This window comes from Oncorhynchus gorbuscha, unplaced genomic scaffold (assembly GCF_021184085.1).
Source record: "Oncorhynchus gorbuscha isolate QuinsamMale2020 ecotype Even-year unplaced genomic scaffold, OgorEven_v1.0 Un_scaffold_2031, whole genome shotgun sequence".
Lineage (NCBI taxonomy): Eukaryota > Metazoa > Chordata > Actinopteri > Salmoniformes > Salmonidae > Oncorhynchus > Oncorhynchus gorbuscha.
In genome coordinates, this window is record NW_025746643.1 from 14858 (window position 1) to 28896 (window position 14039).

At 44.2% G+C, this 14039-nt stretch overlaps 1 protein-coding gene across 1 annotated transcript in view; it reads left to right on the plus strand.

Annotated features, from left to right (window-relative positions):
* Nucleotides 1–602: 602 nt before the first annotated feature.
* LOC124024841 (ras-related protein Rab-6B-like) overlaps nt 603–14039 on the plus strand; it is a gene marked incomplete at its 5' end in the record, with an annotated part of 68379 nt that continues 54942 nt past the window's right edge. Inside the window, 2 exons of the mRNA XM_046338609.1 lie at nt 603–694; nt 11955–12060. Coding sequence (XP_046194565.1) covers nt 603–694; nt 11955–12060 — 198 coding nt within the window. The remainder of the gene's footprint in view (nt 695–11954; nt 12061–14039) is intronic.

Genomic DNA, 14039 nt, shown 5'->3' on the forward strand with positions numbered 1-14039 from the left:
GGTTCAGTCAGATATCTACTGTACTGTACTGGGTTCAGTCAGATATCTACTGTACTGGGTTCAGTCAGATATCTACTGTACTGGGTTCAGTCAGATATCTACTGTACTGTACTGGGTTCAGTCAGATATCTACTGTACTGTACTGGGTTCAGTCAGATATCTACTGTACTGTACTGGGTTCAGTCAGATATCTACTGTACTGTACTGGGTTCAGTCAGATATCTACTGTACTGTACTGGGTTCAGTCAGATATCTACTGTACTGTACTGGGTTCAGTCAGATATCTACTGTACTGTACTGGGTTCAGTCAGATATCTACTGTAATGTACTGTACTGTACTGTACTGGGATCAGTCAGATATTTACTGTACTGTACTGTACTGGGTTCAGTCAGATATCTACTATACCGTTAACACTCCACAGTCCTCAAGGCCGTTACACTCTACAGTCCTCAAGGCCGCTAAACACTCCACAGTCCTCAAGGCCGTTACACTCTACAGTCCTCAAGGCCGTTAACACTCCACAGTCCTCAAGGCCGTTACACTCTACAGTCCTCAAGGCCGTTAACACTCCACAGTCCTCAAGGCCGTTAACACTCCACAGTCCTCAAGGCCGTTAACACCATTTTCTTCTCATTTCAGGCCACAATCGGAATAGACTTCCTATCAAAAACGATGTACTTGGAAGACCGAACGGTAAGCAGCTCTTTACTGCCATTTCAATGTCAACACCAGGTCCACACCTTGTCCCTGTGCAATATCGTCACCTCAGTGTTAGATATACAGGTGTGTTAGATATACAGGTGTGTTAGATATACAGGTGTGTTAGATATACAGGTGTGTCAAACCTCACCTCAGTGTTAGATATACAGGTGTGTCAAACGTCACCTCAGTGTTAGATATACAGGTGTGTTAGATATACAGGTGTGTCAAACGTCACCTCAGTGTTAGTTATGCAGGTGTGTCAAACGTCACCCCAGTGTTAGATATACAGGTGTGTCAAACGTCACCCCAGTGTTAGATATACAGGTGTGTTAGATATACAGGTGTGTTAGATATACAGATGTGTCAAACGTCACCTCAGTGTTAGATATACAGGTGTGTTAGATATACAGGTGTGTTAGATATACAGGTGTGTTAGATATACAGGTGTGTCAAATGTCACCTCAGTGTTAGATATACAGGTGTGTTAGATATACAGGTGTGTTAGATATACAGGTGTGTCAAATGTCACCTCAGTGTTAGATATACAGGTGTGTCAAACGTCACCTCAGTGTTAGATATACAGGTGTATCAAACGTCACCTCAGTGTTAGATATACAGGTGTGTTAGATATACAGGTGTGTCAAACGTCACCTCAGTGTTAGATATACAGGTGTGTTAGATATACAGGTGTGTCAAATGTCACCTCAGTGTTAGATATACAGGTGTGTTAGATATACAGGTGTGTCAAACGTCACCTCAGTGTTAGATATACAGGTGTGTTAGATATACAGGTGTGTTAGATATACAGGTGTGTCAAACGTCACCTCAGTGTTAGATATACAGGTGTGTCAAATGTCACCTCAGTGTTAGATATACAGGTGTGTTAGATATACAGGTGTGTCAAACGTCACCTCAATGTTAGATATACAGGTGTATCAAACGTCACCCCAGTGTTAGATATACAGGTGTGTCAAACGTCACCCCAGTGTTAGATATACAGGTGTGTCAAACGTCACCTCAGTGTTAGATATACAGGTGTGTTAGATATACAGGTGTGTCAAACGTCACCTCAATGTTAGATATACAGGTGTATCAAACGTCACCCCAGTGTTAGATATACAGGTGTGTTAGATATACAGGTGTGTCAAACGTCACCTCAGTGTTAGATATACAGGTGTGTCAAACGTCACCTCAGTGTTAGATATACAGGTGTATCAAACGTCACCTCAGTGTTAGATATACAGGTGTGTTAGATATACAGGTGTGTCAAACGTCACCTCAGTGTTAGATATACAGGTGTGTTAGATATACAGGTGTGTTAGATATACAGGTGTATCAAACGTCACCTCAGTGTTAGATATACAGGTGTATCAAACGTCACCTCAGTGTTAGATATACAGGTGTGTCAAACGTCACCCCAGTGTTAGATATACAGGTGTGTCAAACGTCACCTCAGTGTTAGATATACAGGTGTGTTAGATATACAGGTGTATCAAATGTCACATCAGTGTTAGTTATGCAGGTGTGTCAAACGTCACCTCAGTGTTAGATATACAGGTGTGTCAAACGTCACCCCAGTGTTAGATATACAGGTGTGTCAAACGTCACCCCAGTGTTAGATATACAGGTGTATCAAACGTCACCTCAGTGTTAGATATACAGGTGTGTCAAACGTCACCCCAGTGTTAGATATACAGGTGTATCAAACGTCACCTCAGTGTTAGATATACAGGTGTGTCAAACGTCACCCCAGTGTTAGATATACAGGTGTATCAAACGTCACCTCAGTGTTAGATATACAGGTGTGTCAAACGTCACCCCAGTGTTAGATATACAGGTGTATCAAACGTCACCTCAGTGTTAGATATACAGGTGTGTCAAACGTCACCCCAGTGTTAGATATACAGGTGTATCAAACGTCACCTCAGTGTTAGATATACAGGTGTGTCAAACGTCACCCCAGTGTTAGATATACAGGTGTATCAAACGTCACCCCAGTGTTAGATATACAGGTGTGTTAGATATACAGGTGTGTCAAACGTCACCTCAGTGTTAGATATACAGGTGTGTCAAACGTCACCTCAGTGTTAGATATACAGGTGTATCAAACGTCACCTCAGTGTTAGATATACAGGTGTGTTAGATATACAGGTGTGTCAAACGTCACCTCAGTGTTAGATATACAGGTGTGTTAGATATACAGGTGTGTTAGATATACAGGTGTATCAAACGTCACCTCAGTGTTAGATATACAGGTGTATCAAACGTCACCTCAGTGTTAGATATACAGGTGTGTCAAACGTCACCCCAGTGTTAGATATACAGGTGTGTCAAACGTCACCTCAGTGTTAGATATACAGGTGTGTTAGATATACAGGTGTATCAAATGTCACATCAGTGTTAGTTATGCAGGTGTGTCAAACGTCACCTCAGTGTTAGATATACAGGTGTGTCAAACGTCACCCCAGTGTTAGATATACAGGTGTGTCAAACGTCACCCCAGTGTTAGATATACAGGTGTATCAAACGTCACCTCAGTGTTAGATATACAGGTGTGTCAAACGTCACCCCAGTGTTAGATATACAGGTGTATCAAACGTCACCTCAGTGTTAGATATACAGGTGTGTCAAACGTCACCCCAGTGTTAGATATACAGGTGTATCAAACGTCACCTCAGTGTTAGATATACAGGTGTGTCAAACGTCACCCCAGTGTTAGATATACAGGTGTGTTAGATATACAGGTGTATCAAACGTCACCTCAGTGTTAGATATACAGGTGTGTTAGATATACAGGTGTGTCAAACGTCACCTCAGTGTTAGATATACAGGTGTGTTAGATATACAGGTGTGTCAAACGTCACCTCAGTGTTAGATATACAGGTGTGTTAGATATACAGGTGTGTCAAACGTCACCTCAGTGTTAGATATACAGGTGTGTTAGATATACAGGTGTGTCAAACGTCACCTCAGTGTTAGATATACAGGTGTGTTAGATATACAGGTGTGTCAAACGTCACCTCAGTGTTAGATATACAGGTGTGTTAGATATACAGGTGTGTTAGATATACAGGTGTATCAAACGTCACCTCAGTGTTAGATATACAGGTGTGTCAAACGTCACCCCAGTGTTAGATATACAGGTGTATCAAACGTCACCCCAGTGTTAGATATACAGGTGTGTTAGATATACAGGTGTGTCAAACGTCACCTCAGTGTTAGATATACAGGTGTATCAAACGTCACCTCAGTGTTAGATATACAGGTGTATCAAATGTCACCTCAGTGTTAGATATACAGGTGTATCAAACGTCACCCCAGTGTTAGATATACAGGTGTATCAAACGTCACCCCAGTGTTAGATATACAGGTGTGTCAAACGTCACCTCAGTGTTAGATATACAGGTGTGTCAAACGTCACCCCAGTGTTAGATATAGAGGTGTGTTAGATATACAGGTGTGTTAGATATACAGGTGTGTCAAACGTCACCCCAGTGTTAGATATACAGGTGTGTTAGATATACAGGTGTGTTAGACATACAGGTGTGTCAAACATCACCTCAGTGTTAGATATACAGGTGTGTCAAACGTCACCTCAGTGTTAGATATACAGGTGTGTTAGATATACAGGTGTGTCAAACATCACCTCAGTGTTAGATATACAGGTGTGTCAAACGTCACCTCAGTGTTAGATATACAGGTGTGTTAGATATACAGGTGTGTCAAACGTCACCTCAGTGTTAGATATACAGGCGTGTTAGATATACAGGTGTGTCAAACGTCACCTCAGTGTTAGATATACAGGTGTGTTAGATATACAGGTGTGTCAAACGTCACCTCAGTGTTAGATATACAGGTGTGTTAGATATACAGGTGTGTCAAACGTCACCTCAGTGTTAGATATACAGGTGTGTCAAACGTCACCTCAGTGTTAGATATACAGGTGTGTTAGATATACAGGTGTGTCAAACGTCACCTCAGTGTTAGATATACAGGTGTGTTAGATATACAGGTGTGTCAAACATCACCTCAGTGTTAGATATACAGGTGTGTCAAACGTCACCTCAGTGTTAGATATACAGGTGTGTTAGATATACAGGTGTGTTAGATATACAGGTGTGTCAAACGTCACCTCAGTGTTAGATATACAGGTGTGTTAGATATACAGGTGTGTTAGATATACAGGTGTGTCAAACATCACCTCAGTGTTAGATATACAGGTGTGTCAAACGTCACCTCAGTGTTAGATATACAGGTGTGTTAGATATACAGGTGTGTCAAACATCACCTCAGTGTTAGATATACAGGTGTGTCAAACGTCATCTCAGTGTTAGATATACAGGTGTGTTAGATATACAGGTGTGTCAAACGTCACCTCAGTGTTAGATATACAGGTGTGTTAGATATACAGGTGTGTCAAACGTCACCTCAGTGTTAGATATACAGGTGTGTTCAACGTCATCTCAGTGTTAGATATACAGGTGTGTTAGATTTAAAGGTCTGTTAGATATACAGATGTGTTAGATTTACAGGTGTGCTAGATATACAGGTGTGTTAGATGTACAGGTGTGTTAGATATACATGTGTGTTAGATATACAGGTGTGTTAGATGTACAGGTGTGTTAGATATACAGGTGTGTTAGATATACAGGTGTGTTAGATATACAGGTGTGTTAGATGTACAGGTGTGTTAGATGTACAGGTGTGTTAGATGTACAGGTGTGTTAGATATACAGGTTTGTTAGATGTACAGGTGTGTTAGATATACAGGTGTGTTAGATGTACAGGTGTGTTAGATGTACAGGTGTGTTAGATGTACAGGTGTGTTAGATGTACAGGTGTGTTAGATGTACAGGTGTGTTAGATATACAGGTGTGTTAGATGTACAGGTGTGTTAGATATACAGGTGTGTTAGATATACAGGTGTGTTAGATGTACAGGTGTGTTAGATATACAGGTCTGTTAGATATACAGGTGTGTTAGATGTACAGGTGTGTTAGATGTACAGGTGTGTTAGATATACAGGTGTGTTAGATATACAGGTGTGTTAGATATACAGGTGTGTCAAACGTCACCTCAGTGTTAGATATACAGGTGTGTTAGATATACAGGTGTGTTAGATATACAGGTGTGTCAAACGTCACCTCAGTGTTAGATATACAGGTGTGTTAGATGTACAGGTGTGTTAGATGTACAGGTGTGTTAGATATACAGGTGTGTTAGATGTACAGGTGTGTTAGATATACAGGTGTGTTAGATATACAGGTGTGTTAGATATACAGGTGTGTTAGATATACAGGTGTGTTAGATATACAGGTGTGTTAGATATACAGGTGTGTTAGATATACAGGTGTGTTAGATATACAGGTGTGTCAAACGTCACCTCAGTGTTAGATATACAGGTGTGTTAGATGTACAGGTGTGTTAGATGTACAGGTGTGTTAGATATACAGGTGTGTTAGATATACAGGTGTGTTAGATATACAGGTGTGTTAGATATACAGGTGTGTTAGATATACAGGTGTGTTAGATATACAGGTGTGTTAGATATACAGGTGTGTTAGATATACAGGTGTGTCAAACGTCACCTCAGTGTTAGATATACAGGTGTGTCAAACGTCACCCCAGTGTTAGATATACAGGTGTGTTAGATATACAGGTGTGTCAAACGTCACCTCAGTGTTAGATATACAGGTGTGTCAAACGTCACCTCAGTGTTAGATATACAGGTGTGTCAAACGTCACCTCAGTGTTAGATATACAGGTGTGTTAGATATACAGGTGTGTTAGATATACAGGTGTGTCAAACGTCACCTCAGTGTTAGATATACAGGTGTGTTAGATATACAGGTGTGTCAAATGTCACCTCAGTGTTAGATATACAGGTGTGTTCAACGTCATCTCAGTGTTAGATATACAGGTGTGTCAAACGTCACCTCAGTGTTAGATATACAGGTGTGTTAGATATACAGGTGTGTCAAACGTCACCTCAGTGTTAGATATACAGGTGTGTTCAACGTCATCTCAGTGTTAGATATACAGGTGTGTTAGATATACAGGTGTGTTAGATATACAGGTGTGTCAAACGTCACCTCAGTGTTAGATATACAGGTGTGTTAGATGTACAGGTGTGTTAGATGTACAGGTGTGTTAGATATACAGGTGTGTTAGATATACAGGTGTGTTAGATATACAGGTGTGTTAGATATACAGGTGTGTTAGATATACAGGTGTGTTAGATATACAGGTGTGTCAAACGTCACCTCAGTGTTAGATATACAGGTGTGTCAAACGTCACCCCAGTGTTAGATATACAGGTGTGTTAGATATACAGGTGTGTCAAACGTCACCTCAGTGTTAGATATACAGGTGTGTCAAACGTCACCTCAGTGTTAGATATACAGGTGTGTTAGATATACAGGTGTGTTAGATATACAGGTGTGTCAAACGTCACCTCAGTGTTAGATATACAGGTGTGTTAGATATACAGGTGTGTCAAACGTCACCTCAGTGTTAGATATACAGGTGTGTTAGATATACAGGTGTGTCAAATGTCACCTCAGTGTTAGATATACAGGTGTGTTCAACGTCATCTCAGTGTTAGATATACAGGTGTGTCAAACGTCACCTCAGTGTTAGATATACAGGTGTGTTAGATATACAGGTGTGTCAAACTTCACCTCAGTGTTAGATATACAGGTGTGTTCAACGTCATCTCAGTGTTAGATATACAGGTGTGTTAGATATACAGGTGTGTTAGATATACAGGTGTGTCAAACGTCACCTCAGTGTTAGATATACAGGTGTGTTAGATATACAGGTGTGTTAGATATACAGGTGTGTCAAACGTCACCTCAGTGTTAGATATACAGGTGTGTTAGATATACAGGTGTGTCAAACGTCACCTCAGTGTTAGATATACAGGTGTGTTAGATATACAGGTGTGTCAAATGTCACCTCAGTGTTAGATATACAGGTGTGTCAAACGTCACCTCAGTGTTAGATATACAGGTGTGTTAGATTTAAAGGTCTGTTAGATATACAGGTGTGTTAGATTTACAGGTGTGCTAGATATACAGGTGTGTTAGATGTACAGGTGTGTTAGATGTACAGGTGTGTTAGATATACATGTGTGTTAGATATACAGGTGTGTTAGATGTACAGGTGTGTTAGATGTACAGGTGTGTTAGATATACAGGTGTGTTAGATATACAGGTGTGTTAGATATACAGGTGTGTTAGATATACAGGTGTGTTAGATGTACAGGTGTGTTAGATGTACAGGTGTGTTAGATATACAGGTGTGTTAGATATACAGGTGTGTTAGATGTACAGGTGTGTTAGATGTACAGGTGTGTTAGATATACAGGTGTGTTAGATATACAGGTGTGTTAGATATACAGGTGTGTTAGATGTACAGGTGTGTTAGATGTACAGGTGTGTTAGATATACAGGTGTGTTAGATATACAGGTGTGTTAGATATACAGGTCTGTTAGATATACAGGTGTGTTAGATATACAGGTGTATCAAACGTCACCTCAGTGTTAGATATACAGGTGTGTTAGATTTAAAGGTCTGTTAGATATACAGGTGTGTTAGATTTACAGGTGTGTTAGATATACAGGTGTGCTAGATATACAGGTGTGTTAGATATACAGGTGTGTTAGATGTACATGTGTGTTAGATATACAGGTGTGTTAGATGTACAGGTGTGTTAGATGTACAGGTGTGTTAGATGTACAGGTGTGTTAGATGTACAGGTGTGTTAGATATAAAGGTGTGCTAGATATACAGGTGTGTTAGATGTACAGGTGTGTTAGATATACAGGTGTGTTAGATATACAGGTGTGTTAGATATACAGGTGTGTTAGATATACAGGTGTGTTAGATATACAGGTGTGTTAGATATACAGGTGTGTTAGATATACAGGTGTGTTAGATATACAGGTGTGTTAGATATACAGGTGTATTAGATGTACAGGTGTGTTAGATATACAGGTGTGTTAGATATACAGGTGTGTTAGATTTACAGGTGTATTAGATATACAGGTGTATTAGATATACAGGTGTATTACATATACAAGTGTGTTAGATATACAAGTGTGTTAGATATACAGGTGTGTTAGATATAAAGGTGTGCTAGATATAAAAGTGTGCTAGATATACAGGTGTATTAGATATACAGGTGTGTTAGATCTACAGGTGTGCTGGATATACAGGTGTGTTTATTTTCAGCAAACTTAACATGTGTTAATATTTTTATGAACATAACAAGATTCAACAACTTAGACATTAACTGAACAAGTTCCACAGACATGTGACTAACAGAAATGGAATAATGTGTCCCTGAACAAAGGAGTGGTCAAAATCAAAAGTAACAGTCAGTATCTGGTGTGGCCACCAGCTGCATTAAGTACTTCAGTGCATCTCCTCCTCATGGACTGCACCAGATTTGCCAGTTCTTGCTGTTCCCAGACATTTCTGGGGGGAATGGCCCTAGCCCTCACCCTTCAATCCAACAGGTCCCAGACGTGCTCATTGGGATTGAGATCCGGGCTCTTCGCTGGCCATGGCAGAACACTGACATTCCTGTCTTGCAGGAAATCATGCACAGAATGAGCAGTAGGGCTGGTGGTTTTGTCATGCTGGAGGGTCATGTCAGGATGAGCCTGCAGGAAGGGTACCACATGAGAGAGGAGGATGTCTTCCCTGTAACGTACTGCGTTGAGATTGCCTGCAATGACAACAAGCTCAGTCCGATGATGCTGTGACACACTGCGCCAGACCATGACGGACCCTCCACCTCCAAATCGATCCCGCTCCAGAGTACAGGCCTCGGTGTAACACTCATTCCTTCCACTATAAACGTGAATCTGACCATCACCCCTGGTGAGACAAAACCGCGACTCGTCAGAGAAGAGCACGTTTTGCCAGTCCTGTCTGGTCCAGCGACATTGACTTTGTGCCCATAGGTGACGTTGTTGCCGGAGATGTCTGGTGAGAACCTGCCTTACAACAGGCCTACAAGCCCTCAGTCCAGCCTCACTCAGCCTATGGCAGACAGTCTGAGCACTGATGGAGCTATTGTGCGTTCCTGGTGTAACTCGGGCAGTTGTTGTTGCCATCCTGTACCTGTCCCGCAGGTGTGATGTTCGGATGTACTAATCCTGTGCAGGTGTTGTTACACATGGTCTGCCACTGCGAGGACGATCAGCTGTCCGTCCTGTCTTTCTGTAGCGCTGTCTTAGGCGTCTCAAAGTACGGACATTGCAATTTATTGCCCTGGCCACACCTGCAGTCCTCATGCCTCCTTGCAGCATGCCTAAGGCACGTTCACGCAGATGAGCAGGGACCCTGGGCATCTTTCTTTTGGTGTTTTTCAGAGTCAGTAGAAAGGCCTCTTTAGTGTCCTACGTTTTCATAACTGTGACCTTAATTGCCTACTGTCTGTAAGCTGTTAGTGTCTTAACGACCGTTCCAAAGGTGCATGTTCATTAATTGTTTATGGTTCATTGAACAAGCATGGGAAACAGTGTTAAAACCCTTTTGCAATGAAGATCTGTGAAGTTATTTGGATTTTTATGAATTATCTTTGAAAGACTGGGTACTGAAGAAGGGATGTTTGTTTTTTTGTTGATGAGTTTAGGTGTCCCAAATGGCACCCTATTCCCCATAGGGCTCAGTAGTGCACTACATAGGGAATAGGATGCCGTTTGGGATGCAGACCACAGTTTGTGGGTCTTAAAACCCTAAAGTTATACAGTGATTGGTCCACACACACACACACACACACACACACACACACACACACACACACACACACACACACACACACACACACACACACACACACACACACACACACACACACACACACACACACACACACACACACACACATCAATTGAAGTAGGCCTGACATTGATGTCATGTTCCACGGTATAAGAAATGTAAATATATTCAATGTAACGTGTGTATGTCTGTCTGCGCTGAATCTTGGCACGTATTTTACATACCCTGACATCGAGAAGGTGTCAATGGGGATACAGGGGCGTGAGTTTATGTTAATATACTTTGTGTTGGTACCTACTACCTGTGTGTGTGTGTGTGTGTGTGTGTGTGTGTGTGTGTGTGTGTGTACGTACATTGGTTGCCTGTGTGTGTGTGTGTGTGTGTGTACGTACATTGGTTGCCTGTGTGTGTGTGTGTGTGTGTGTGTACGTACATTGGTTGCCTGTGTGTGTGTGTGTGTGTGTGTGTGTGTGTGTGTGTGTGTGTGTGTGTGTGTGTGTGTGTGTGTGTGTGTGTGTGTGTGTGTGTGTGTGTGTGTGTGTGTGTGTGTGTGTGTGTGTGTGTGTGTGTGTGTGTGTGTGTGTGTGTGTGTGTGTATGCACATTGTGTGTGTGTGTGTGTGTGTGTGTGTGTGTGTGTGTGTATGCACATTGTGTGTGTGTGTGTGTATGCACATTGTGTGTGTGTGTGTATGCACATTGTGTGTGTGCGTGTGTGTACACTATATGCGTTCCAGTGATGTACAATACGCCAGTGTGGACATGGTGAGTAATCTGACAGTGGTCAGCTGTGTCTCTCTGATCCCCAGGTGTGTCTCTCTGATCCCCAGGTGTGTCTCTCTGATCCCCAGGTGTGTCTCTCTGATCCCCAGGTGTGTCTCTCTGATCCCCAGGTGTGTCTCTGATAGTGCTCAGCTGTGTCTCTCTGATCCTCAGGTGTGTCTCTCTGATCCCCAGGTGTGTCTCTGATAGTGCTCAGCTGTGTCTCTCTGATCCTCAGGTGTGTCTCTCTGATCCCCAGGTGTGTCTCTGATCGTGCTCAGCTGTGTCTCTCTGATCCCCAGGTGTGTCTCTCTGATCCCCAGGTGTGTCTCTCTGATCCCCAGGTGTGTCTCTGATCCCCAGGTGTGTCTCTCTGATCCCCAGGTGTGTCTCTCTGATCCCCAGGTGTGTCTCTCTGATCCCCAGGTGTGTCTCTCTGATCCCCAGATGTGTCTCTCTGATCCCCAGGTGTGTCTCTGATCCCCAGATTTCTCTCTGATCCCCAGATTTCTCTGATCCCCAAGTGTCTCTCTGATCCCCAGGTGTCTCTCTGATCCCCAGGTGTGTCTCTGATCCCCAGGTGTGTCTCTGATCCCCGGGTGTCTCTCTGATCCCCAGGTGTCTCTCTGATCCCCACGTGTGTCTCTCTGATCCCCAGGTGTCTCTCTGATCCCCAGGTGTGTCTCTCTGATCCCCAGGTGAGGTTGCAGCTGTGGGACACGGCAGGACAGGAGCGCTTCAGGAGCCTCATACCCTCCTACATACGAGATTCTACTGTGGCTGTGGTGGTTTATGATATTACAAGTGAGTGGGGATCACTCGCACGCACACACACTCCCTTCATGGCTCCCTAACATGGCTCCCTAACATGGCTCCCTAACATGGCTCCCCAACATGGCTCCCTACATGGCTCCCTAACATGGCTCCCTAACATGGCTCCCTAACATGGCTCCCTAACATGATTCCCTTCATGGCTCCCTTCATGGCTCCCTAACATGGCTCCCTAACATGGCTCCCTAACATGGTTCCCTTCTTGGCTCCCTTTCATGGCTCCCTAACATGGCTCCCTTCATGGCTCCCTAACATGGCTCCCTAACATGGCTCCCTAACATGGCTCCCTAACATGGCTCCCTTCATGGCTCCCTTCATGGCTCCCTAACATGGCTCCCTAACATGGCTCCCTAACATGGCTCCCTAACATGGCTCCCTAACATGGCTCCCTAACATGGCTCCCTAACATGGCTCCCTAACATGGCTCCCTTCATGGCTCCCTAACATGGTTCCCTAACATGGCTCCCTAACATGGTTCCCTTTCATGGCTCCCTTCATGGCTCCCTAACATGGCTTCCTAACATGGCTTCCTAACATGGCTCCCTAACATGGCTCCCTTCATGGCTCCCTAACATGGCTCCCTAACATGGCTCCCTAACATGGCTCCCTAACATGGCTCCCTTCATGGCTCCCTAAAATGGTTCCCTAACATGGCTCCCTAACATGGCTCCCTTCATGGCTCCCTACATGGCTCCCTTCATGGCTCCCTTTCATGGCTCCCTAACACGGCTCCCTTCATGGCTCCCTAACATGGCTCCCTTCATGGCTCCCTTCATGGCTCCCTAACATGGCTCCCTAACATGGCTCCCTAACATGGCTCCCTAACATGGCTCCCTAACATGGCTCCCTAACATGGCTCCCTAACATGGCTCCCTAACATGGCTCCCTTCATGGCTCCCTAACATGGTTCCCTAACATGGCTCCCTAACATGGTTCCCTTTCATGGCTCCCTTCATGGCTCCCTAACATGGCTTCCTAACATGGCTCCCTAACATGGCTCCCTTCATGGCTCCCTAACATGGCTCCCTAACATGGCTCCCTAACATGGCTCCCTAACATGGCTCCCTTCATGGCTCCCTAACATGGTTCCCTAACATGGTTCCCTAACATGGCTCCCTAACATGGCTCCCTTCATGGCTCCCTACATGGCTCCCTTCATGGCTCCCTTTCATGGCTCCCTAACACGGCTCCCTTCATGGCTCCCTAACATGGCTCCCTAACATGGCTCCCTAACATGGCTCCCCAACATGGCTCCCTAACATGGCTCCCTTCATGGCTCCCTAACATGGCTCCCTAACATGGCTCCCTAACATGGCTCCCTAACATGGCTCCCTTCCTGGCTCCCTAACATGGCTCCCTAACATGGCTCCCTAACATGGCTCCCTAACATGGCTCCCTTCATGGCTCCCTTCATGGCTCCCTAACATGGCTCCCTAACATGGCTCCCTAACATGGCTCCCTAACATGATTCCCTTCCTTGCTCCCTAACATGGCTCCCTAACATGGTTCCCTTCATGGCTCCCTAACATGGCTTCCTAACATGGCTCCCTAACATGGCTCCCTTTCATGGCTCCCTTCTTGGCTCCCTAACATGGCTCCCTTCATGGCTCCCTAACATGGCTCCCTTCCTGGCTCCCTAACATGGCTCCCTTCATGGCTCCCTAACATGGCTCCCTTCATGGCTCCCTTCCTGGCTCCCTTCCTGGCTCCCTAACATGGCTCCCTTCCTGGCTCCCTTCATGGCTCCCTAACATGGCTCCCTAACATGGCTCCCTAACATGGCTCCCTAACATGGCTCCCTTCATGGCTCCCTAACATGGCTCCCTAACATGGCTCCCTAACATGATTCCCTTCCTTGCTCCCTAACATGGTTCCCTTCATGGCTCCCTAACATGGCTCCCTTCATGGCTCCCTAACATGGCTCCCTAACATGGCTCCCTAACATGATTCCC